Source organism: Tupaia chinensis, unplaced genomic scaffold, assembly GCF_000334495.1.
Source record: "Tupaia chinensis unplaced genomic scaffold, TupChi_1.0 Scaffold146140_1, whole genome shotgun sequence".
Classification (NCBI taxonomy): domain Eukaryota; kingdom Metazoa; phylum Chordata; class Mammalia; order Scandentia; family Tupaiidae; genus Tupaia; species Tupaia belangeri.
In genome coordinates this window covers 3,815,944-3,843,114 of record NW_006205995.1, presented here as the reverse complement: position 1 = coordinate 3,843,114, position 27,171 = coordinate 3,815,944, and the positions used below count along the sequence as shown (strand labels likewise).

Sequence of the window (27,171 nt, the reverse complement as noted above, 5' to 3'; positions counted from 1 at the left end):
AGGTCCAGTGCTGCCAGACCTTTCAGGGTCTCTTGTTTTTTAAAGTGAAAGCAGAAATCCGAATTCTTGTGTAAAAATTGCCAGTTTAAAGATACCGTGTAGTCAAGGAAGTACCATTGTGGCTGGCGGTGCCCCGTGGGTTGTTAGTTTGCAGTCTTTGTGTAGCTCATGAGCAGAGGACGTAGAAACCTCAGATGTGAGAAGAGCTACTTGGGAAGGCTGCCCAGTTCTGGTCAGCCTGCTGCCTTCGGGCCCACAGACACACTCTGCCTGTCTTCCCCTTGGGCCTTTGACACTCTAACTTTCCAGTGGGGAAGCTCTGTGGCCTAACGTTGCCTCTACTGGGCCTCCCCACCAAGCCCTATCTTTTGGGTACACCTTCAACATTTCTAGCTCTCGGATATCTGCTGCAATTGGTCACTGTCCAGTGGTCTTACAGATTGTGTTAGCTGTTTAGTTGAAGTGTAAGTTCCTTAAAAGTGGAGGATGCGACTTCATGTCATTTCTGTCATTTGGAACATGGTATAAGGCTCAGATCAGTTGCTCAATAGAAACTAAGAGTTGACTGTTGCTAGGTGGCCATTCCTTCAGTGCGTGTGTGTGTGTGTGTGTGTGTTTGTTTTTTGCATTGCTCTTAATCAAAGATGAGATAATAAAGGGGAGACCACCAGTTCTTGAATGCTGAATTTAAAATGAAATCAGCAAAGTTCTTTCAGAAATCAAATAGGCATGTCCTACATCTACATGCTGTCCTCTGAGCTTTTACAAGGAGAATGATGTCCATCATGATTAATTGGACTAAGCCTTTTTTTATCCTTTCCCACTAAAGACAGAATAATTATTTGTGCCTTGGTTTATATTCCTTGATTAGATATAGGTTCTGATCATAAGCTATGTAGCCATCCATCATTTTTGTTTAATTTGTCAGAGAGCATATATACTCATAGCAGAGCGAGAGAGAGAAAGCCCCTCCCACAGAGCATACGGTGCAATCCCTTCTCCTTCATTTTCCCTTCTTTCGAGATTTTGGGCATGTACATGTATGTGCCCAGTATGTTTCTCAATCTGCCAGGTCTGGGATGCCAGTCATTTAGTGAGCCAAGAGGGATTTAGCCACTGTAAACCACTGGGCCATGGGCTGGCCTGCCATCCATCTTTTTTTTTTTTCTTAAAGAATTATTTAATTATATTTATTCATTCATTTATTTTAATGTGACCAGAGAGAGACACAGAGAGAGAGAGAGAAAGAGAGAGAGGGAAAGTGAGAGAGCATGCGACCAGGTCTAGGACTCGAACTGTAGTCTGCCATGTGGGAGTGCCCAGGACCTTAACCACCATGCCACCTGCTGGCCCCCTGCCATTCATCTTTTAAAGGTAGAAGTTTATAGGCAGCTCTTTGATATAAAGATAGCCTAAAGGGGGGGGGCAGTTTATTTTAACTGGTTATAATTATCCAATTTTTGTTCCCCCCCTTTTTTGTGTGGACTTTAGGGATATTAGGCCACACTTTGGACACTGGAGTTTACTAACTGTCTCCAAACCTTATTTCAGCAAACTTCCCTTACTTTCCAATGAAGAGGCTAATAAGTATAAATTGCCAAAATAGTATGCCTTTTACAAATTTTTTTGTTTTTTGCTATAGGGTGCATGCACTTGCCAGAGACAGAGGGAGAGAGAGAGAGAGAGAAAGCAAAAACTCGCCCTCCCCTCCTGGAGGGAGGGCCATGCTATAATCCCTTCTCTTCTTGTGAATTTGGGCACACACGCACACGTGCTCAGTGTGGTTTTCAAGTCACCATTTCAGGACTCAAACTGTGCAGCCTGTCATGTGGGATCCAGCCACCTTAACCTCCATGCCACCTGCTAGCCTAATAGTAGACCTTTTTAATATTCCCTTTTAAATTTGTTTCATGACTTGTTATTTAGCCTAGTTTCTTTCTTTTTAAAAAATTATTATTTAAATTATTTTTTATGTTATTATTTTTAATTTGACGAGAGAGGGAGAGAGAGAGAGAGAGAAAGTGAGAAGCAAGCTGCAAGGTCTGGGACTCGAACCACAGTTGGCCATGTGGGAGTCCAGCACCTTAACCATCATGCCACCTGCCAGCCCCTAGCCTAGTTTTAATGCACTTTAGTTATAAAGACCAGGAACTAAAACATTCATTTAACAATGATCAAACCCCTACTGTGTGCCAGGTCCTATTTTAGCTGCTAAAGATAAAGCGATGGAGAATTGAACAAAGCCCTTGTTCTCCTAGAGCTGACCTTCTGGTGGTGGGAGATAGCCATAAGCCAACGAACACACCAGAAAACAGTCAATGGTGATTAAGTGCAGGATGGTAATGATGTGTATGTGTGGGGGCTGTCTAGATTAGACTTAAGGGGAGGTCTCTTTGAAGTTGTGACACCTGAGACTTGAATAACAAGAAGGGGCCAGCCATACGAAAATCATGGGGAAGAGTACCTTAAGTGAACAAAACAGCCACTGCAACGGGCCTATGGCAGGAGCCTGGGTGGTGCACTGGGGGCACAGAGAGGAAACCACTGTGGCTGGGAAAGGCATAGGGGAGGACGGATGAAAACAGAAGGAAAGGACAATTTATAGTTAGCAAATAAAATTTATTATACATGTGGAAATTATTCAACAACAATGACATATTTATTTCATAGTTTAAATGTGTATGACCACGAATGTTTAAATTTCAGCATCTGTGTCATAATTTTTGGATTAGATTCAGTAATTATTTAAGATTCACACTGGAGAAAACCAATGTTCTCAAGTTGATGTGACATATGCTACTTCGAAGTCTAAATTTCCCATGGATATTGTAGGCCACTAGTAGTATTGTAGGAAAACAGCATCTAGTGTTATCTTCTTAAATTGAATTTGCCTTGGAAGTAATCACGCATGCAATGAACATAGTAAGAAACAGCTTCCTTTATCCTTTAATGTAATAATTGCTCTCAAGGATTACAAGAGCTTATAGACAGATGGGACATCTGGTTATAAAGTTAACTGGACAGGGAAGAAAGCTGTTATGGACAAAGTTTCAGAATTTCTTGGGGTTTTTGGTATCTGTACAACAGAGACCTGATGAGTTGCCAGCACTTAACAAGCCAGAACACTGGATCCAGAGAGCATTCGTGATTCTCGCCAACACAGGACTGCTTTCCCTCCCGAAGGGTGGTCTCCAGATCTGCTGTAGCCTTTGGCACGACTATCCTATCACAATGGAAAACAGATGCCCTTTCTGCCCTTTCCCTCGTTGTCTGAGTTACTACCGTTCAGGAGATGTGAGCCATGGCAATCTCTCACGCACCTTCAGAACGCCCCACACGAGTCCTTGTTAGGCATTCCTATCTAGAAGCCTGGCTGTGAAACACTACCCTGCAAGGACAGAATAGACTCAAAAAGGTGCCAGGATTGCAAGGCTCTGATAATCTTCTCAGAGCATGCTTTTTTTTTTTTTTTTTTTTTTTTTTGAGGGATTTTTTTCTATAGGGTGCATGCGCTGTCCAGAAAGACAGAGACAGAAAGTAAGAAATCATCCACCCTCCTCAGGGGGATGGTCATGTCACAGTCCCCTCTCCTCCATTCTCCTCGTGGGATTTTGGGCACGCACGCACATGTGCCTGGCATGAGTTATTTTTAAGAGAGATTTTTGCATGCACACACACATGCCCAACGTGAGGTTTTTAAGCCGCCAGGTTCAGGACTCAAACCACGTTTGACTATGTGGGAGTCCAGCAACACAACCAATACACCATTTGCTGGTCCTCTCAGTGCTTTCTAAAAGTTTCTTTTTCCAAATCAAAACACCAGTCCTACAGATTAATAAAAAGGATCTCTCTGGACACTTTCTACTTTAAAATATTTAATCCTAAAGAAATATATTTAGCCTTAAAGGAAAGCCAGAGCATATTCTTCCTAGTGGGGTTATATTGAGTTGTAGATATGATATCAAGAACTCAGAATATAAAAAGTCACTGTAAATTTTTGATTAAGAGAGACTTATTAGACATTAAAACTGGAAAACAACTGGGAAAATTTAAATATGGTAGCTGGTAAACATCTGGGAAAATTTAAATATGGGCTAGATATGGGGTGATGTTAAGAAATCATTGGTTGTTTTGTTAGGTGTGATAATGAAATACTGGTTATATAAAAAAAAAATCCCTATTTTATAGCAATACATCCTTTATATATATGTAAAGAGGAAATATATGAATAATCTATAACTTATTTAAAGATTGTACTTTTGGTGTTGCAGCCATAAATGGTGGAACATGGAAACTAGGTGATTTCGTCATCCATGAGCGATTACCATAAAAATGAAACAATACTCTTTCCTTTTTTTTTTTTTTGAGAGGTTTTTGCTACAGGGCGCATGCGCTTGCCAGACAGAGAGATAGAAAGGGAGAAATCACCCCCCAAGGGGGATGGCCACGCCGCAATCCCTTCTCCTCCATTCTCCTCTCGGCATCTTGGGCACGCACGCACACGCACCTGGCGTGAGTTTAAGCCACCGGGTCCGGAACTTGAACCGCGGTCGACCATGTGAGAGTCCAGCGACCCAGCCATTACGTTAACTGCTGGTCCCGAAACAATATTCTTTCTTCCTCCCTACTATGCTCTGATTCTGTAACTAAGTCTACAATTATGGGAGGTAAAATAGTTCAAAAGTAAAACTGAAACACATGGAATCCTAAAGCTGGTATTTTAAACATCTTGTTTTAAATTTTATGAAAGAATAATCTTAAACTACAGCTACTGAAGTCATTTTTTTCCTTTAAAAATGTATATCCTATAACCTGGATTATATTAACATATAGAAGATGATTGCCATGGTCTCAAGCACGGATATGCCAGTCAATTGCCTTTCATTTTCCCTCTCAGATTCAGATTTTAAGGAGTTACTGTTACATCCTCCTGTGCCATTTCTTCAGATGGTGTGTTCTTTGTAGACAGTATTTGCCAGTATTGGGTATTGGTAAGACTTTTCCCCTTAGGATATTTTGACCCTAAAATAAATCATCTTGCTATTTCAAATGAACTGACTGATGGAAATAAAAGAAATTCATGTTGCATTGTGGGCTGATTCACATGACCTGCTACTGAACAAAACATGTTGTTCTCATTCCCACCTACATGTAACTTGCAACGTCTCTTTTTTTCTTATTTTTCATACACACTTGGTGTCAGCAGTCACAGATTTAATAGCAAGGGAATCTCGCTGTCCCTTTCCTCAGCCTTAAGACTATCATGCTGTGACTCTGGTATGCAAAGCTGAACTGGGGGAAACAGGGAAGAAAGCTTTGTCTTTAGCGGCATGCAGGCTCTGCAGAGCTAGAGGAAAAGCACGATAGAAAGTGTATGATAAGCACCAGCTGAGTGCCATGCACTGCAAGTGTGCTGCAGACTCAGTGTCCAAAAATTGTTTCCAGCTGAGGCTATCATGGCTTCACGGATGTTATAAAATTTAAACTGAACTTTCAGAAAGCAGTAACATTTTGAGAGAGAAAGGGCAAGAAGCTCTTTCTGTGTGGGGCTACTAAGCAAGGAACGTTAGGCTGACTAAAAATAGTTCAGTGTGGCAGGAGGGAAGAATTTTACTAGGACAAAGCATGGGGAGTGCAGAAACTCAGGTTATGGTAAACTCTGAGGAAACAGTAAAGGTTTGGGGTAGTAACACGAATAAGGCTGGCTTACTGTTGACCAAAAGGTAGGTAGCAGGGAGCAGTGACCACGACAGGGATATCAATTATGAGGAAAATACTGGGTTGTTGGGATAGTTATGATGCATCTTTGCATAGAAAAATACATCATGATTTTCCCGACGACCTAATAGTACAGGTAGGAAAGAGAACACAAGTGTAAATTTGGATACTGACAGTGGGAATAGGTGAGAGGGATGGTTACATGATTGGTGACATGTATTGGGGAAGAAGAGCCAATTTGATTTAATGACTGAATATAGGTCCTCTTAGAACAGGAAAACTCAAAAGAATCTGCATCACTTCATTGATATAACTAGTTAAAGATAAATTTAATATATCCCATGTTAGTTGAGAATCTTTGAAAGAGAACTTTTAATTCTTCATTAATTTATAGGTAATGTGGTTCTATCCTTATAATTACTAAACTTTTGCACAAGTCCTCAGAATGGTGTCTTAGTTTGGGCTGCTGTAATAAAACTGTCTTGCACTGGTAGCTTAAACAATAGAAATTAATTCTCACCGTTCTGGAGGCCATCTAGGCTATCCCATGTAGCAAATCGTTTTAGGATTTGAGTTTTGGGGCTGGCAGGTAGCACAGTGATTGAAGTGCCAGACTCCCACGTGTTCGACCGTTTCAAGTCCTGGGCCTGGAGGCTGGAAAATCATGCTGAATGCATGTGCACGTGTGCCCAAAATCCCGAGAGAAGAGAGGACAAGAGATTGTAGCGTGACCGCCCCCCAGGGGATGATTTCTCACTTTCCTTCTCACTGTCTCTCTTCAGTGAGTGCATGTACCCTATGACAAAACCTTTAAAAAAAAAAAAAGAATCTGAATTTTAATAGCAATTTTTTTTAGGGTCCTGTTATTAGATATTTGAATTGTTTCTATTTTCTGCTGTGATAAATAGTGCTATAGGATACTTAGGTACATACTAATAAACACAAGGATTACATATTATGTATTATATACAAATATAAATAGGATACATTTTTTCAAAAATCTAATTGTCAGCATAAGCGCTGTCAGTAGTTCTTTCAGGTGGGGCACAGTGGAAAGAATGCAGCCCTGATCCATTCTGCCTTTGCCACTTTCTGGATGTGTGACTTGAGGCATGTCACTCTGCTAAGCCTCTTCCCTTTGGCTGTTAAACAGGGATCTGCTCATCTCTCTCTCTCTCTCTTTTATTTTTGGAGAGGTTTTTGTTATAGGGCGTGTGCACTCACCAGAAAGACAGAGAAACAGAGAGACAGAAAGCGAGAAATCACCAGGGGAATGTCCACTCTGCAATCCCTTCTTCATTCTCCTCTCTGGATCTTGGGCACGCATGCACACGCACCCAGTGTGAGTTTAAGCCACCAAGTCCAGGACTCAAACCGCGGTCTACCACATGGGAGTTCAGCGACATAGCCATTATGCCAACTACTGGCCCCAGGGATATGCTCAGCTCTCAGGGCTGAGATGAGAACTACACTAAGTGGTGTTTTTATAGTGTCTGATACAGGGAGTGCTCGATACGTGTTACTTCTCCCTTCCTGTGGGATGGATTAGTTTGCATGTACATATATCTGGGTATATGAAGCGAAGAAAATAATACAATATTTTAGTATCAAGAAAGAAGTAAAACTGACTTGTAAATAGACAAATTTCAACTATAAAAAATTCTTTCAACAAGAGACCTACTTAAAGTCTAAGGTATTAATAATGAAAACAGAAATGGAAATTCTCAAACTGGTATTTTTGTTTGTAATAGGTTACACAGTAACTATGTCTAACCTCCTCCTTCATTCCCCTCCTGTCCTAGTGCCCATCTTCAAACTCTACCAGCGGGCAAAACACGTGTACAGTGAGGCCGCCCGAGTGCTCCAGTTTAAGAAGATATGTGAAGAATCACCTGACAACATGGTCCAGCTGCTGGGGGACTTGATGAACCAGAGCCACACGAGCTGCCGGGACTTGTACGAGTGCAGCTGCCCTGAGCTGGACCAGCTGGTGGACATCTGTCGGTGAGGCTGAGAGAATCATGGGCTGGGGACTGAGGGATGCCACCGAAGAATACTGCTTATGTTAGTGAAAAGAAAATGCAGCATTTTCACAATACTCTATATGAAAGAAGAGCCTTCCCCGCATCCTACATGAGGGGTCTCCCAGGACGAAGACCTGGCTCCATGGCTTCATGAGGTTCCAGGTTGAGGGTCAGTTTGGAGACAGTTCTTTACAGCTTCTTAAAGACGTTTCCCTTTTGGGGTGATTAGATCACGATGTGGGTCCTTTTGTTACTTTCTCATGATGTTTTAAGTATTATACTGTTGCTCTGCCAGGAACTTCTGTCTATGTCCTAATTAAGTTTAGTCATTTGATTCCATAGAAAGGAAAAAAAAAAAAGGGCCTCGAGCTTGATAGCAGCGTGTGAGGAGAGAGATTGCCGAAGGAGTCGCTCTGAGAGTTGATCTAGTCTGCCTTCAGGTTTAGTTTAGGCAGTTTGGGGAAATGAGACTACAGAAAACCCAGTTTATAAATGCTTGGTTGAGACAGAAGTGTAGAGAGAAACTTTCACGAAGCTGGAAAGCAGTGTCCTTATAACTATAAAAGAAGGGGGCTAATAGAATAGTCCCCTTACCCAGGAGGGATCTTGCTGACCTCGGGAGAACTGAAAGGGAAATTGGCTCAGATGGCTACTTGTTATTTCACCATGAGAAGATAATTTAGTGCTGCATGCAATTAGTAATGGAAATAATAACCACTTGGAGCCTGTGGCTTGCCTCACTCATTGCCACACTCCCAGCCTGAAAAGTTTAAACCAGCTAGCTCCAGTGATCGCAAATGGCATGTGTAGCCCGACTTGTTGAGAGCCTTGAACACAGCATTGATGAGAATCACTCTGCTGACGTCAGTGTTTGCTCGCTAATTGCCAAAAAGCCTTCCCAAGCTTTTCATTATAAATGCTCTTTTCTCAAAGTATCAAGGACTCAGTAATGGACAAACAAATCTTGTTCAGTTATGGAAATAAGAGGAAGTGAAATGATTTGTGCAGAAATGAAGAAGTATCTTCACCTGGAGGGTTGAGTCCTTCTGAAAAGCAGTGGAGAGGCATCCGCCAGCCTCCTGGAATTCTCTAACAAACTTTCTCTTCCTGGATGTCAACCAGCACTTGTTCTTATGGAGCTTATATTCTCGTGGGCAAGGAGAGAAATTAAAGATAATTTGAGTAGTGTTGATAAGGACCAGGAAAAAGAACTAGGAAGAATAGAGGCTACTGGGATTAGGTGGGTGCTCTTTACATGGAGTCATCAAAGAAGGTGTCTCTGAGGAAGTGATATTTGTGCAGATACCTGAGGATGTGAAGAAATGAGAAGAGCAAGCCCTGGGGTATGAGGCATAATACCAGTATGGCTGGAGGGGAGAACAGGAAAGAGGGGGGATAAAGTAAAAGAGGCAAGGAGTAGTCATGCAACAGGCATTCTAGGCCGTGGGAAGGACTCTGGCTTTGAGAAAGGAGGCAGTGGAAATGCTAATAATTCAATGAGATATGCCTTACAGGAAGACTCTAGGCAATTGTTATGTAGGTGAAAGAGAGGAATTGAGATGCCTCCTGGGTTTAGGTCTAAGAAGCCTCCCTTTTATCTCTAAAAGCCACATTTTTGGAAGCCACACTTCACAAGTTTGGGTCAGAATTATCTAATAGAGCAGGTGTGTGTGTGGGGGGGGCGGGGTTGAGATCTGAGAAGGCACGAAGAGGGCAAGTGATTTGAACAAGTTTGATCATGAGTTTTTCGAGTAAACCTGGTCCCCAGTCAGGTGTTTTCACCACCCTTGCCTCTTCCCTCCAGTGATTCTGCAATGCAATTACACTCTGATATGGGTCACATTTTAACCTATTTTCAACTCCTAGCTTTGCAACTTTATGATGGGGACCTTGGCTGTCATAGTTTCCTGCATTTGAACTTTGACCAAAGTCATGTTGAATAAGGAGGTGGTTTGTAGAATAGGTTGGAAATAAGATTGAAACTTAGGAAGGCTGAGTTCTAGCTTTGCCTCTTTTCATTTCAAGCTCTGTGATTTTGGACTGTTGCTTTATGGATTGCATGTCTTTTTTTGTTTTACTGGTCTATGGGGCTATACTTTTTCTTTTATTATTCTTTTAATGTGGCCCTGGTGAAAGACTTTTTAGCTATTTTTTTTTACAGAGTTATTTGCTTATTTTTATGTATTATTATTATTATTTGATGAGAGAGAGAGAAAGTGAGCCTCCAGGTATAGGACTTAAACCATGGTTGATGTGGGAGTCCAGCATCTCAACCACCACACCACTGGCTGGCCCCTGTACCTATGTCTTAAATGGGTTTAGAAGGGCACCTCTCATTTATTTATTTTATTTTTTGTTATAGGGCTCATGTGCTCAGCAGACAGGGGTGGATAGAGTGGGTAATTACCCACCAGAGGGATGGCCATACCACAATCCCTTTTCCTCCTTTGGATTTTGGACACACATGCACATATGTCCAGCATGATTTTCAAGCCCTGGGTCCAGTAATCAAACTGAGGAGTCAGCTATGTGGGATCCAGCCACCTTAACTTCAGTGCCAACCGCTGGCCCTCATTTATTATTATTTTTTATTGTATTTGAAAACTCTTTTTTTTTTTTTTTTTAAGAGAGAGATTTTTGCTATAAGGTGTGTATGCTCACCAGACAGAGGGACAGAAATCACCTTCTTGGGGGGGCATGGCCACACTGCAATCCCTTCTCCTCCATTCTCCTTTCAGGATTTTGGGCATGCGTGCACATGTGCTCTGCCTGCTCCTGAACTTGGACTACTATCATCTGCATAGGAGTCCAGCAATGTAACTATTCCGCCATCTGCTGGTCCTGGAAACTCCTTTCTTAATGGCAGCTAAAAGTGTTTCTAACTAGGACATTTTTCAATTGTTGTAATTTCCTCAGAAAAACTCAGTTATGTTTGGTGTCAGGAGTTCCATCCATTTTTCATGATTGTTTTTGTTTGGAAAGCCAACTATTAAGTTTCAGAATTATTTTCTACTATTACCATGACTGTATAGGATCTGAGTTTCCCATATTGAAAGATTATCTTCTGGCTTGTTGAATATATGACCAAAATTCTTGTCTGGTCCTTAAACTTCTTATATAATGACTTATATGTTGCTGTGACCAGCAAATAATATTTTCTAAGTATTCCAGTTGGTTACTCATTACTGAAAGATCCTAAGTGAAAAAGCAGTTTAGGAGGAGAATAGTCCAGGGGGACATTAAGCCTAGGGATATTTGTGTACTGTATAAAATTATGATCTAATTTCAATTTTTCAAAAGCTTTTGTGTGGTTGTCTGAGACGTGATAAATAATGAAGGTGGGATTCAGAACAATGCAAAAGATAGTGGGAATAAGATAAAAGATGGTTAAAAATTGGAGAAGACAGGTAGTAGGAGAGTAGCAGTTAGTAGACATGGGGGAAGGGTCAAATAAATGAGCAGTAGATATTTCTAATGCTTATTTATTTTTTTTTTTAAGAATTATTTTATTTGGGACCAGCAGTTGGCATAATGACTATGTCACTGGACTCCCATGTAGTTGACCATGGTTTGAGTCCTGGACCTGGTGGCTTAAATTCACACTGGGTGGATGTGTGTGTATGCCCAAGATCCTGAGAGGAAAATGAAAGAGGAGGGATTATGGTGTGGTCATCCCCCCTGGGGGGGTGATTTCTCGCTTTCTGTCTCTCTGTCTCTCTCTTTCTGGCAAGCACACATGCCCTATAGCAGAAACCTCTCAAAAAACAAAACAAAACAAAACAAAACAAGAATAATTTTATTTAACTTTATTTATCCACTTATTTATTTTAATTTGACCAGAAAGGGACAAAGAGAGAGAGAGAGAGAGAGAGAGAGAGAGAAAGAAAGAAAGTGAGAAAGCAAGCCACCAGATCTGGGACGCGAATCACTGTTGGCCATGTGGGAATCTAATATCCTTAACCACCACGCCGCCTACTGGCCCCAAGCAGTGGATATTTCTTAAGTCCCAGCTTTTTCTGAAGCCTGTGATTATCTTACTGGAGCAGGCAGAGAGGTGTTGGATATACTGAGGGTGCCCTGATGAAGCCTTATGTGGACCACTGGTGCCATAAACTCAATCTCTGATGGAGTATTGCATTAAGAACCACCACCACCACACTTCCCTTCTGCCTTTATGAAGTTATCATCAAAAAGGACAATGTGGGTATGACGGGACTGCCTGAGCAGGTTGGTCATCTTGGAGAGAGCAGAAGGGGGAGGAGGAAGCTGAAATGGGTTCAAGGAAGAACATTGTCAAAGATAATCTTTAGATAACCTTCTCTGGTCCACTTGTGGCACTCTAAAATTCCTTCAGTGTTGGGTCCAGCAGATGGCATGGTGGTTGGGATGCTGGACTCCCACATGGCCAGCCATAGTTCTAGTCTCAGATCTGGCAGCTTGCCTTCTCGCTTTCCCTCTCTCTGTCTCTCTCTGGTGAGTGCACATGCTCTATAGCAAATTTAAAAAAAATAATAATAGATAAAATTAAAATTTTTTTTCAGTGTTTCTGCAGGTCTTCTTGGAAATGATTTGCTTGAAAAGACAACCAATTGAATGAGTAAATGAAGAATTTGAATGCCTAGAACAACCAACGTGCCACACCCAAGCAAAAATTTTAGTATGATCTGAGCTAGACTGTATTTGAAGAGTGTCTGTAGCTAATTAGCCTCTAGGACAACACATAGGACAAATTTATAACCCAAGTGCAGAAGAAGAGGGGAAAAAGAGTAGAAGAAATCATTCATGCTTGCTGTTTTCTTCAGTTGATCCTCTCACTACTCTTGAAGAGAAAATCCATTTAGAATCCAAAGAAAGGATCAGGGAGGAAGAAGGAAACTACACTTACGCAGTTAGGCTGTTTTTTTTTTTTTTTTTTCCCTTATTAAATTAACGTTAGAATGTTAATTATGTGAAACAAAGTATAATGAAGGGAACAGATGATTTTGCTCAATTATAAAATATCTCTTTTAAATGAACAAAATGTAATTTAAAGAAATGGCTAAATTTTAAAGTGGAATTTACTGAGAAACAAAAAAACAACTTTGAAACCAATTATATGTGAGACAGTTCATTCGTTATTGGTTCCCTGGTTTTACTTTGGAAAAAATAGTTAATGCCTTTTATTTCCGTTTTGACACTCGTTGAAATTGGAGAAGATTTATTGCTACATTATTGCCCAAGCTAGTAAGGAAGATGAATGACAAATTTTAATGGCCCAACAAAGGTTATAAAAGTTAATCTGCTTTGTCTTCCTCAGAAGTCTTTCCACAACATTATTCCAGGACTAGCCTGCTCAGATTCTTGCACCTATTCTCCTGCACAGGCAGAACGGGGAACAGAGCACAGTACGCAGTCGTATGCTCTTTCCCCATGACCTTCAGTGTGCATCTTCACACTCAGTCAAGAAAAAGGGAGATAGCTTTTCAGTAGCCCATGGGGACTCAACATCCCTTTTGGCCACTGTCTTCTACTTACTGATATTTATGCCATTTGCCAGATTCAAACCAACGTCTTTTCAGTGACCTTCAGTGGCTTACATTTCTGTAAGAGAATATACTTATAGGCAGGCTTTCTTATTCTTTCTCATTTGAAAAATATTTGAAAGCTATGGGTTCTTGAATCAAAGCAATCTAAAAGTATTGTTTCTATCCTGATCATCAAAATCACAGAAATTATGTTAGGAAGTCTGTTTTCCTGAGAGTCTTTAGTTTTTAGAAGAATAGAATCTTTTTTTTTTTGAGAGTTTTTTTTTTTTTTTTCACTATAGGGCGCGTGCGCTCGCCAGACAGACAGAGAGAGACAGAGAGACAGAAAGCGAGAAATCACCCCCCAGGGGGGATGGTCACGCCGCAATCCCTTCTCCTCCATTCTCCTCCCGGGATCTTGGGCACGCACGCACACGCGCCCGGCGTGAGTTTTAAGCCACCAGGTCCGGGACACGAACCGCGGTCGACTACGTGGGAGGCCAGCGACATAGCCATTACGCTAACTGCTGGTTCCCCAAGAATAGAATCTTGAAATCTTTCCAGGTAAAGAATACACTACTGATTTCTTGGATTTACATATAAATTTTATATTCGGAAACAAACGTAATGTCCAGCAGCCACTTGTTATTAGAACCTACTACATGGGGGCAAACAGGTGGCATAGTGGTTAAGGTTCCTGGACTCCCAAATAGCCGACCACAGTTCAAGTCCTGGACCTGGTGGCTTGCTTTCTCACTTTCTCTCTCTCTCTCTCTCTCATTCTGTCCCTCTCTGGTCAAATTTAAATAAATAAATAAATAATTAAATAAAATAATTAAAAAAAATAAACCTACCACATGCCTGGGAATAATGCTGGGCTGGAGTTATGATTTATTCCTAAATTCAAGGTTTCCTTAAGTAATTTTTAATATCCATTTGTATAATTTTTAATATCTGTTTGTATAATTGAAGTAAGTGAAATTGAATTGAAATGTAAGGCATAATTCCTTACTTTTTAATTTGTAGCACTGTTAGGTCTTTCTGGATTTCCTTCTCACCTTCTCCACTGCCCCCTGCCTTGCAACTTAGTAAGTGCTTTATGGTTAAATCAGTTCATTTAAAAGTAGAAAATTTGGGGGGACCAGCAGATGGCATAATGGTTAAGTCACTGGACTCCCACGTAGTTGGCCACGGTTCAAATTCCATATCCAGTGCTTGTGTGTGCATGCCCAAGATACCTAGAGGAGAATGGAGAAGAAGGGATTGTAGCATAGCCATCTTGGGGTGGGGGGTGCATTCTCGCTTTCTGTCTCTCTTTCTCTCTGGTGAGTGCATGTGCCCTATAGCAAAATTCTCTCTAAAACAAAATAGGAGATGTTGAGGCCAGCAGGTGGCATGATGTTTAAGACTCTGGACTCCCATGTGGGCAACTGCTGTTAAGAGTCCCAGATCTGGCAGCTTGCTTTCTCACTTTCCCTCCCTTTGTGTCTCTCTGGTAAGCACACATACAAATTAAAAAATAAATAATTCTTTAAAAAGAAATACATAAAAGTAGAACATTTTAGTTAGGCTATGTTAGACGTCTATACAGTTAATCATGTGATTACACTTTTTAGTGATTAAAAAAAATCAAAGGGATGTTCTTTATAATCTGCATCTCTCATCTGCCCTTGCCTTTGTTTTGTAGGTCATACTTTTTAAGGCAGAGGCAGCTTTTGTTGCTTTGACAAACCCTTGCACATCCTTCCCAGTCCAGTCCACAACCTTCAAAGTAATATGTATGGATTTTAGGGTTTTGATCTTCATAACTCTTGTATTTTCTCTCTTATGTGCAATAGCTCAGGAGAAATATTTTTAACGTCTTATAGTTCTCCCAGATAAAAAATGCAGTCATGGGACCAGCAGTTGGCATAATGGCTATGTCACTGGACTCCCATGTAGTCGACCATTGTTCGAGTTCCGGACCTGGTGGCTTAAACTCATGCTGGGTGCGTGTGCATGCGTACCCAAGATCCCGAAAGGAGAATGAAGAAGGGATTGTGGCATGGCCATCCTCCCTGGGGGGTGATTTCTCGCTTTCTGTCTCTCTCTGTCTTTCTGGCAAGCGCACGTGCCCTATAGCAAAAAATGAAAAAAATAAAAATAAAAAAATGCATTCATGACAAGTTTACTAAACACACCCCCAGGTCACCTACTTTTATTTCTTAATGTTAAACCTTATATTAGTCGCCTACATTTTGGACCTCTCTTGGAACTTCTATGGCACATGCCAAAGGACATGTCAATTAGGCAACAATGGGGACACCACAGATGGGGCCCTTTGTCTTTGTGTGTGTAGCTGGGTAGGGTGCTGACTAGTTGCTGGGTTACCCTCTGGTTGGTGGTCAGACGTACCATGGACTCAGAGCAGAAGGCTATTTACAATCCTCTATTTGGGAAATTTAAGCTTGACTATTTTGGATCATGCAGTTGACGCAGCCCAGTCCATCTTCATCTGCAGCAGGCAGGGTGGTGACAGGCATTCTGGAGACACAATGAGTTTTTCACCTAGAAAGACTTCCAGCTTCTGTTCTCTGGAAACTGGCAAGGAGCCTCAGGAAAATAGGCACTGGCATAGTTCTTATGGGTTTTATAGCCAGGTCAGAAACAATACTCCTACTTTGCTTTAGGTTCACTTTTGAAAATGCAGCTTTCACAAACTGTTCAAATGAACAAGTTAAGGAAATATGTCCATTGAAGATTATTAGTCTTGGTGACTTGAGTCCAGCAAAATGGCATAGTTTGGATCTAAGAAAATCAAGTAAAAGGGCGCATTGTTCTGCAGAAAATGCCGTGGTTGGCTTTGATGCTTAGATTTGGAGGTCCTCCAGAGATGCTTCAGTGACACCTCTGTTTTCCTCAGCATCTTCCACAGTGAAAGATAGTTTATGTGACTGAATATGAAGACCATATTTTCTTTTTTAAAAAAAGACAGAGTCTCCCTATATCACAATCCTCCTGTCTTGGTCTCTAGAGTTGCTGGGATTATAGACTCACACCACCATGCTCAGCCTTTGGTTTAGACTGGGACTCGAACCTAGGCCTCCCATGTAGTTCCAGTCTGAAGAGTACTATGTGTACCAACATTGCTGGGCTCTGACAGTCATATTTTCAAGTGAACAAACTGATAACAGGCCTTTTGCTGGCCTAAAAACACAGAATAATCCCAGTATCCCTGGGTCAGAGAAACTTCAGCTTGGTATGATAGGAGTTTGGGTCAGTTCAGGTGCTGAGCCATAAACTAAATATTTCAAGGACAGGAGGAGGCCAGTAATCTTTATTTATTTGTAAGCATTTTTCTTTCCCCACCTGCCAAATCTATTTTTATTTCATAAGCATATTTTATGAATAAAACATGATGAAAAGAAATCAATTGGAAATATCATTGAGAGGAAAATGAATTGTTGGTGTGGAACATCTGATTTCCTAGAGTAGGGGTAATAATCTATTGATATTTTCCAGGAAATAAAGTAGTACACTTAGATGGAAAAAGGGACAAAATTGTACTGAATTAAATACAGAGTTTTTATTCTACTACTAATTTGTAGCAAATTTTATTAAGGAAGAACTAATTGGAAATACATATTAATGTCTATTGTCAAGATAAATTGCATCTTTTAAAGATGAGTGATACTTACGTTTTTTGTATGACCTTTCACATTGGTTTAAATCTTTGGTTAAAAACTGTGCCGGGAGGGACCAGCAGTTGGCGTAATGGCTATGTCGCTGAACTCCCATGTAGTTGACTGTGGTTCCAGTCCCAGACCTGGTGGCGTGGACTCATGCCAGGTGCGTGTGCGTGTGTGCCCAAGATCCTGAGTGGAGAATGGAGGAGAAGGGATTGCGGTGTGACCACCTCCCCTGGGGCGGGTGTGTGTGTGATTTCTTGCTTTCTGTCTCTCTGTTTTTCTGGCAAGCGCACGCGCCCTATAGCAGAAACCTCTCCAAAAACAAAACAAAACAAACAAAAACTGTGCTGGGGAACCAGCAGATGGCATAGCAGTTACATTGCTGGACTCCCACATGGCCGACCTTAGTTTGAGTCCCGGACCCAGTGTCTTGAAAATCATGCTGGGCGCATGTGCATGCATGCCCAAGATCCCAGGAGAAGAATGGAGAAGGGATTGCGATGTGGCCATGCCTCTAAGTGGATGATTTTTCACTTTGTCTTCACTGTCTCTCTCTCTCTCTCTGTGCCCTAAAGCAAAAAGCTCTAACACAAACAAACTGCCCAGCTGATGGTAACTAAACTCACCTCTTACTGTGTGGTAGTTTATACAGTATAGTTGTTTCTATCCCAGACACATCCCATCTGATCTGATAGCAGATTATGAGTTCAGTTGTCAGATTAGCTCCCTGAAGTGCAGAGAAATAGTATGGACCTTTGGGGGCCACTGCCATCTTTATAGAAAGCTTTGCAAAACCAACCAATAAACTTGTTTAATAATAAATTCTTTATTGATAAATTTAGTCAGCATGAATCTAGCTATCTGTTCTAGATGACTGATTTTGTTTTTTAATGTGAAATAACCAAGCCTCAAGAAACAGCTGCTGAAGGGAACTTCCCACCCCCACTCGTAGAAGATGGTGCATTTTAAATTTTTATTTGCCATCATTTGGAGTAACCTCCTGATTCATAATGTTAATAATGTTTTCATTTTATTCTTTTTGATTTATCTGTAGGCTTGCTCTAAGTGACTACCTTATGGAATCAAGACTGTAGTGGATCTTTAGACCTCATGAAATCCAAGTATTTCTGACTTTTACTGCTTGCAGCCCAAACCAGACACTACCTTGAGATACAATTAAAGATTTCAAATCACATTCTGAAACAGTATACCTTTCCTAATGTCCCCAAATATTTGACAACATCCAAAAAACTTGCACACAGTCACTTAGAACTTGGTTAGGATATGTTTTCTATAAGCACCAACCAAATCCTTCTTATTTTCGTGTATAAGTTCTAATTTCTTTTTCTCTCTCTCACTCTCTTTTTTAGGAAGTTTGGAGCTCAAGGGTCACGACTTACTGGAGCAGGATGGGGAGGCTGCACAGTATCAATAGTACCTGCAGAAAAGCTATCCAGCTTTCTAGCAAATGTGCACGAAGCTTACTACCAGAAGAATGATGGAAGCTTAGCACCCCAGAAACAGAGTTTGTTTGCTACCAAGCCTGGAGGCGGGGCTTTGGTTTTCCTTGAGGCCTAAACAATGTAAAAAATCTCAGCAAAGCTATTTAGGGCATTTAGGAACTGGCAGGACTTCCTATGCCACAGTAAATTAATCCTCTTTCTGTTTTGTATTATGATGAACGGTTGCTATTATCAAGATGTACTTCCAAAGAAATGGTTGAAAGCTCTCTATGCTTCATAATTATTACTTTTCCATTTAAAAAAATTTTTTTTAACCAATAAGAGCCAAACTTATGCTTGGACAGATCTTTTAAAGATGACTTACTGAGATTTATTGAAGATTTTAAAGATGAATAGTAAAAAACACTCTTAATATTTCATGGATTAGACTGCTACAATTAAACTGATAAAATTGAATTGCATGCATTATTCTTGAGTACAGCTCATTTCTAGTTTCTCTTCTTGTTCTTCCCTCTCAAAGCTGTAGTCTTCTGTTGATGATGATGACGATGACAGTGTGGTAAGAAATTCTTTCTCAATTTTAGCTTCAACACGCTGTGGAAACAATACATAGTTAGGGATTCACAAATTTTGTTGGACACCATAAGGGACCAGCAGTTGGCGTAATGGCTATGTCGCTGAACTCCCATGTAGTTGACTGTGGTTCCAGTCCCAGACCTGGTGGCGTGGACTCATGCCAGGTGCGTGTGCGTGTGTGCCCAAGATCCTGAGTGGAGAATGGAGGAGAAGGGATTGCGGTGTGACCACCTCCCCTGGGGCGGGTGTGTGTGTGATTTCTTGCTTTCTGTCTCTCTGTTTTTCTGGCAAGCGCACGCGCCCTATAGCAGAAACCTCTCCAAAAACAAAACAAAACAAACAAAAACTGTGCTGGGGAACCAGCAGATGGCATAGCAGTTACATTGCTGGACTCCCACATGGCCGACCTTAGTTTGAGTCCCGGACCCAGTGTCTTGAAAATCATGCTGGGCGCATGTGCATGCATGCCCAAGATCCCAGGAGAAGAATGGAGAAGGGATTGCGATGTGGCCATGCCTCTAAGTGGATGATTTTTCACTTTGTCTTCACTGTCTCTCTCTCTCTCTCTGTGCCCTAAAGCAAAAAGCTCTAACACAAACAAACTGCCCAGCTGATGGTAACTAAACTCACCTCTTACTGTGTGGTAGTTTATACAGTATAGTTGTTTCTATCCCAGACACATCCCATCTGATCTGATAGCAGATTATGAGTTCAGTTGTCAGATTAGCTCCCTGAAGTGCAGAGAAATAGTATGGACCTTTGGGGGCCACTGCCATCTTTATAGAAAGCTTTGCAAAACCAACCAATAAACTTGTTTAATAATAAATTCTTTATTGATAAATTTAGTCAGCATGAATCTAGCTATCTGTTCTAGATGACTGATTTTGTTTTTTAATGTGAAATAACCAAGCCTCAAGAAACAGCTGCTGAAGGGAACTTCCCACCCCCACTCGTAGAAGATGGTGCATTTTAAATTTTTATTTGCCATCATTTGGAGTAACCTCCTGATTCATAATGTTAATAATGTTTTCATTTTATTCTTTTTGATTTATCTGTAGGCTTGCTCTAAGTGACTACCTTATGGAATCAAGACTGTAGTGGATCTTTAGACCTCATGAAATCCAAGTATTTCTGACTTTTACTGCTTGCAGCCCAAACCAGACACTACCTTGAGATACAATTAAAGATTTCAAATCACATTCTGAAACAGTATACCTTTCCTAATGTCCCCAAATATTTGACAACATCCAAAAAACTTGCACACAGTCACTTAGAACTTGGTTAGGATATGTTTTCTATAAGCACCAACCAAATCCTTCTTATTTTCGTGTATAAGTTCTAATTTCTTTTTCTCTCTCTCACTCTCTTTTTTAGGAAGTTTGGAGCTCAAGGGTCACGACTTACTGGAGCAGGATGGGGAGGCTGCACAGTATCAATAGTACCTGCAGAAAAGCTATCCAGCTTTCTAGCAAATGTGCACGAAGCTTACTACCAGAAGAATGATGGAAGCTTAGCACCCCAGAAACAGAGTTTGTTTGCTACCAAGCCTGGAGGCGGGGCTTTGGTTTTCCTTGAGGCCTAAACAATGTAAAAAATCTCAGCAAAGCTATTTAGGGCATTTAGGAACTGGCAGGACTTCCTATGCCACAGTAAATTAATCCTCTTTCTGTTTTGTATTATGATGAACGGTTGCTATTATCAAGATGTACTTCCAAAGAAATGGTTGAAAGCTCTCTATGCTTCATAATTATTACTTTTCCATTTAAAAAAATTTTTTTTAACCAATAAGAGCCAAACTTATGCTTGGACAGATCTTTTAAAGATGACTTACTGAGATTTATTGAAGATTTTAAAGATGAATAGTAAAAAACACTCTTAATATTTCATGGATTAGACTGCTACAATTAAACTGATAAAATTGAATTGCATGCATTATTCTTGAGTACAGCTCATTTCTAGTTTCTCTTCTTGTTCTTCCCTCTCAAAGCTGTAGTCTTCTGTTGATGATGATGACGATGACAGTGTGGTAAGAAATTCTTTCTCAATTTTAGCTTCAACACGCTGTGGAAACAATACATAGTTAGGGATTCACAAATTTTGTTGGACACCATATACTTGAATGTGAGTCTCCCTCCATGATCAAGATGGCAAGGATCTTTTATTTTTGGCAAAAGATGGATTTAGGAAGAAAATTTAAAAATAGTGGCTTAAATGTTAACACCAAACACAATCACTTTCAATTCTTTTGGCCCTGAGCTATCTCTTGCACTTAGTAGAGAATTTAGATGAAAGATACTTCAAGTCTTTCTATATTTATGTTGAAATAAAGGTACTTAGATGATAATTCAGAAAATTCATTTAATTCATGGAATTGATTTTTTCCCATTATAGCCTACCTTTCCTCAAATGCCTCTTCAAACAGTCATGCTGACTGTTCAGGGAACCCCCAGGCATGCTTTGCATTCCTTTTGTATTTGTGCTTAGCAAGGCTTATTTGCATATGCAGACCAGTGTAGGGCAGGCTTATAGGTTTGTGAGTGGGAGTCAGTATGACAAGGTTTACAGTGGATTCCGGGATTGGTCTTTTGTAGACAAACTATAGGAAGCCTTTCTGAATTGCATGGTGATTTAAACCAAAAAGCATGTTGCTGAAATGCTCAGTAGTTTTATGGCATGAATTACCCAGAAGATTGTCATAATTTTCTATTATCGTGTTTGCAAATTAACATGCTCAATTATTGGGCATCATCTTATAGAATCTTAGTTTCAGAGAGGTCTAGGCCACGATGGTTATAATATTTCATAGAGGACAACAGGCATACATATAAAATACTAGGAAATTCAATATTCTGTTCTAAAATTGGACTTGAATTTTTATTCTTAACAGAAAAGTAAACAGTTGAGAAAGCTTAAGTCAAATTTGCTGAAGGAATTTTGAGTTCTTTAAACCAAATAATCCTAAATCTGAACTTGTTTAAATGTATAATCTTTTGTTTTTTAATACCTTGCCATTTTCCACAAAGGATTTGTGGTTGGTATTCCTTTAAAGATATCTGAATCAAGGATCAGCAGAGGGTATAACTGTTATGTTGTTGGACTCCTACATAGTTGACTGTGGTTCAAGTCCCAGACCCAGTGGCTTAAACTTTACGCTGGGTGCATGTGCATGTGTGCCCAAGCTCCTGAGAGGAGAATGGAGGAGAAGGGATTACAGAATGGCTGTCCCCCATGGGGGGTGATATTTTTGCTTTCTGTCTCTGTCTCTCCAGTGAGCACATGAACCCTATAGCAAAAATCTCTCTCAGGAAAAAAAACAATTGATCATTGTAAAAGGAAAAATTGAGCTTATCATTGCTTTGCTGTCTTAGTCAAATTTTTCACCACGTGATTTCTTCCTTGCTATAGGGAGTAAAAATATCCAGTGTGCACTCTGGAACCATTTCAATCCTAGCAGAACTGTGGTGGTGTAGAAATCATTTAAGAGGCACCGATCTCGTCTGCAAAGGATAGGACTGGAGCCATTTAAAAAAAAGGCTTAAGGCAGAAAGTAGACTTTGGGCATGGCTGTAAAGGATGAGTAAAATGAGAAAGCTGCAGCATATGCATTGTAGACAAGGAAAGCATGTAAGCATAGGCAGACATGGTGTGAGGAAGGCTCAGTGGGAATGAAGGTTTGCTTTGATGGGCAGTGAAGAACAAGACTGGCTACTCTGGCCAGTTCTTTTTTTTTTTTTTTTTTTTTTTTTTTGGAGAGGTTTTTCGCTATAGGGAGTGTGCGCTCACCAGCCAGCCAGAGAGAGAGACATAGAGACAGAAAGTGAGAAATCACCCCCCAGAGGGGATGGTCACGCCGCAATCCCTTCTCCTCCATTCTCCTCTTGGGATCTTGGGCACACATGCACATGCGCCCAGCGTGAGTTTTAAGCCACCGGGTCCAGGACGTGAACCGCGGTCGACTACGTGGGAGTCCAGCGACATGGCCATTACGCTAACTGCTGGTTCCCATACTCTGGCCAGTTCTTGAAGAGTTCCAAATCTAGGCAGCATTTAGACCAGGGGCTGCAAACCAGCAGCCCGTGGACCACATTTAGCCTGAAGATGCACTTAGTTTGGCCCAAAGACTGTTTAAAATGTGGGGGTTACGAATCAGGAGATTTTACAGAAAAATCTGGATCACTGATGGTGAGGGATCTGATAACATTTTGGTCTTTGCACCCTCAGGCAACAATGAACTAACTGCCTTGCTAGATGAGGCATGGCTTTTCAATGTGCTAGTTTCCACATCTCCTACAGTTTCGCTGATAACCATTTACCAGCTGAGGTCACGTACCCTCTGCCAGCACATTGCATCATAGTTTTCTTATAGGACATATTTCTCTGGGTCCACGTCTCTAACATAATAGGAAAGGCAGATCAGGAAAAATGGGAGAAAGAATGTTTTTGAGAAAGTAAAAAATAATTCTGTTGATTTAATATAAAACATACAGGTGTTTCACTACTTTTTATTACCCTTTTGGCGTATGTGGAAATTTGATTATTTGACTCCTTTTTGACATTACACCAGTTGCCAATGGGATTGTTTCAGATTTTTGAGTGGGAGCTTCGCATGCTGTAAATAAAAAGTCCTTCTCTTCTATTCCTGACCTCAGACTGTCCAGCCTTTGGGTTTATAGTTTCTATCTGCTCTTGTCTTTTGGAAGAGACCCTTCAGATTTGCCAGGACTGCCTTTAAGGTAAGGAGGAAAAGAAGAAGGGATAAAGAAACTTTCTCTCTCACACGTCAGTCCTGTTTACTTATATTCTGCCTTGATTTCCATTCATTGAAGGTAGAGACTATCTGTCTAATATAGCCATTGGTATCCAATACGCTTTTATTGAATTATTAATGGAAAATAAAATACAGCATCAAACACCAATAATTATCTATTAGTTTGTGATTGTAATTGCATTTGAAGGTTTTCAGTTGTGTAAACTGTCCCTGATCAGAAGCAAAAATGGGGAAAGTGGGCATGTGGTTATCACTAAACATGTAAAGCAGAATGTCTGAAATGTGCATTTGGGTAATTAAGTAACAAGGATATATTCTATTCTGCCACTGTAGCTTGGATGTGAAACCATACATTACTTATAACATATTACCTTACATAGACGGTAAGGGAAATAGAAAGAGAATTCTCAATTATTTTGAGAAAGGAAACATACCATTCTATTTAGGAACTTCTCAAATTCTTTCTCAACTTCATAAGGTTTCTTGGTAGCCTTTATTTGGAGTCTAATCAAGGAATAAAGAAAATCGGTAACCAAACAAATTGCCTTTTTGCTGACACCGTCTATTAGCTGGCTTTTACAGAGTTTAATATGCTGGGCATTTGTATATATGTATTTTTTTTTCTTCTTCTTTTTTTTTTTTTAGAGATGTTTTTGCTATAGGGTGTGTGCACTCGCCAGACAGACAGAGAGAGACAGAGAGATAGAAAGCAAGAAATCACCCCCCAGGGGGAATGGCCACTCCACAATCTCTTCTCCTCCATTCTCCTCTCGGGATCTTGGGCACCCACGCACACGTGCCTGGCGTGAGTTTAAGCCACTGGGTCTGGGACTCGAACTACGGTCGACTACGTGGGAGTCCAGTGATATAGCCATTATGATAACTGCTGGTCCCATTTGCATATATTAATTTAGTCGCCTTAGGGCACCCCAGTGACTTCGCTTATCCAAACAGGCTCAGGAAGGTTAAGTACTTCCTCCCACTACTACCACACAGCCATATGGCTATAAGTAGATGACTTGAACCCAAACATTGCACCTTGAGCCCTCAGTTCCAGCCCCTATGCCACACTCATCCCAGCAGTGAAGCATAAAGCGTCGTCTTTGGTTAAACAAGACGCACAGCATTGCCTCAACTGACTCCACTTACCAGACTCCAGCACAGGCTTTGAGGAGTGACAGTGGGGAGAGAAGAGTAACAGAGATTGGCAAGAGGAAGATGTGGGCAAAAGAGAGACAGAAAAGGCTAACAAGTGTCTCTCAAGGGTGCCTAGGAGACTGGACATTCACAGGGGGCAGAGATCCAGGACTCTGTCATGGTTTCTGTCACCAAGCATTCTTTAAAGAAATGTTTATATATATGACTGTATTCAGAAGGCAGCAAGATCTGATGATGAGGGTATAGGCTGAGGTAGCTAGGCAAGGCAGGGTAGGAACTAGGACAAGGAAAAAATGTTATTAGTAGTGAAAGAAACAGATGAGAGAAAGAAAAATGAAAAGGAATATGTAAGGTTATTAATTAAACTGGCAATTTTCAAATGAAACATTTCAACTTTTTTTTTTTTTTCATGAAATTGGTAGGAAGTAGAATTTTCTGAACATTCCAAATATACTGTGCTGAGCCATCCTAACCCTGGCAAAGACTGTTCCAGGTTCCTTCAGTATTTAGTCTCGGGTACTGCTGTGGGCACACAGGAAGCTGCCTGGTTAGAGGCTTCTCACAAAGTGCTCTGAGACTGACACATCCCCCCACCTATTCTCTGTCTCTGCTGATTTTGTGGCCTCAACCTGGGTTTTCTTTTCACTTTTTGTTAGCCTCTGGATTTCATGCTATTCTCAAATCTAGCTCTTACAATGCATAATCCTATCTAATAGACTCTAAAATATCCTGGTACCTTTCTCAACAGCACCATCTTAAAATCTCCTTGAGTTGCCTGTTATTCTCAACCCATTTCATCTCACTGTGTTAAAATCAACCATCTTTGGACTTATCCTTTTAATTTAAAATACCTCCTCTATTTAAAAAAAAAGTTTTTTTTGAGATATGTCACATGCCATAAAATTCACCGTTTTAAGGTATATGACTCAGTGATTTTAGTATATTTGTAAAGTTTTGCAATCATTATCATTATCTAATCTCCCTTTCTGATCACCTTTCTTTTCCATGAATACTCTTTTTTTTTTTTTTAAGATTACAGATGGAAGCTTATACTCTGGGTATAAATGTAACAGGCACTTGAGGTTTAAATATCCAAATGAGTATCTGCCTCTTTACTTTCTCTAACTGCATGTCATTGCATAGAATATATCTGACTGGTTGGTGTTACCTTAGGAAGTGTTCTACATTTCCCTCATATTCTCAGTAGATAGGATTTTTGGAAACTCGTTAGAGTCACCTGGGATCAGACCTTATAATTTAGGTGGTGTAAAGGGGAATGCAGGATAATAAGGTTTTTGGTGAAAAATGAGATAAAATGCTAAAGTAATAGGTCAGATTTTCTCGTGGGACTAGGAAACTAGCTTTGTAAGTTCTAAAATAATATTTAAAAGATGGTAGTGTGATTGTCACAAAGATACAGTTTCCCAAGAGGGCTTGTTTGAAGGGCTATACTTGTCTGACACTTAGTCTTGTTCATGTGGGTGTGTGGGAAGAAGTGGGTTTGTTTCAGTATTATATATTAGGTTGTCAAGGAAGTCATGACGTATTTTTCTGTGGTTTTCTATGCAAAAATCTATCACGACTTTCCTGATGACCCCATAGTTTTCCTTTTTATACTCTAATTTATAAACTAAATTAAAAGAGCCCAGTTTTCCTTGCTTTGTTGGGTGGAGGGTGGTGTTTGTAGGTGTAGGGGAAGGAGCAAGGGCAGACGGGGAACATGAATCAGATAAATAGGGAAGTAGGCTATTTTTCTAGTTTACATCTTCACTAGGGCAGGGCATGGTTATGAGTTTATTTTTAAAAGGTTTGAACTTAAGTCATATGACTGGAAGGGTCACAATATTGAGTTGTCAGAAGTCATGGTGTATCTTTCTCCTTTGCTATGCAAAAACGCGTCATGACTTTTCTAATGACCCAATAGATTATGATAATGTTCAGTAATTAATTAAATGAACAGAATAGGTAATTTTGTGCATAAAGTGTTATTCTAAATTAACTGTTAAGTAGAAACCCTCTTTGCAGCTATTCCAGTTGATGTATTTTTACATAATAAGCCCATTGTGGTTTTATGTTACACATTTGTTCAATTAAAAATGATTTTAAGCACTACAAACTTGAAAAAGAAACAAACCTATCAAGTTCCCTGTCAATTATTTCCTGCTGCTGTCTTAGGAGTCTTATTTCTTCATTGATTCTGTGCTTTTCCCTATAAAAAAGTCAAAGTTTGGAGTTAAATTTTAAAATAAAGCAGGCATTCCTAATAGGGAAAGAATAAATCCACAATTTGCT

General features: G+C 40.4%; 2 protein-coding genes across 6 annotated transcripts in view; one reads left to right on the top strand and one right to left on the bottom strand.

Annotated features, from left to right (window-relative positions):
* GALK2 (galactokinase 2) overlaps window positions 1-18,833 on the top strand; it is a 147,456-nt gene extending 128,623 nt beyond the window's left edge. For all 4 annotated transcript variants that reach the window (XM_006168778.3, XM_006168777.3, XM_014584266.2 and 1 more), the window contains 2 exons: window positions 7,521-7,722; window positions 18,285-18,833. In XM_006168778.3, the coding sequence (XP_006168840.1) occupies window positions 7,521-7,722; window positions 18,285-18,492 (410 nt within the window). In that variant the 3' untranslated portion in view covers window positions 18,493-18,833. The remainder of the gene's footprint in view (window positions 1-7,520; window positions 7,723-18,284) is intronic.
* Window positions 18,834-20,799: 1,966 nt separating this feature from the next.
* Window positions 20,800-27,171, bottom strand: part of FAM227B (family with sequence similarity 227 member B) — a 207,039-nt gene continuing 200,667 nt past the window's right edge. For both annotated transcript variants that reach the window (XM_006168774.2, XM_006168775.2), the window contains exons 15-17: window positions 27,014-27,088; window positions 24,156-24,225; window positions 20,800-21,014 (exon numbers count right to left, since the gene is read on the bottom strand). In XM_006168774.2, coding sequence (XP_006168836.1) covers window positions 20,886-21,014; window positions 24,156-24,225; window positions 27,014-27,088 — 274 coding nt within the window. In that variant the 3' untranslated portion in view covers window positions 20,800-20,885. The remainder of the gene's footprint in view (window positions 21,015-24,155; window positions 24,226-27,013; window positions 27,089-27,171) is intronic.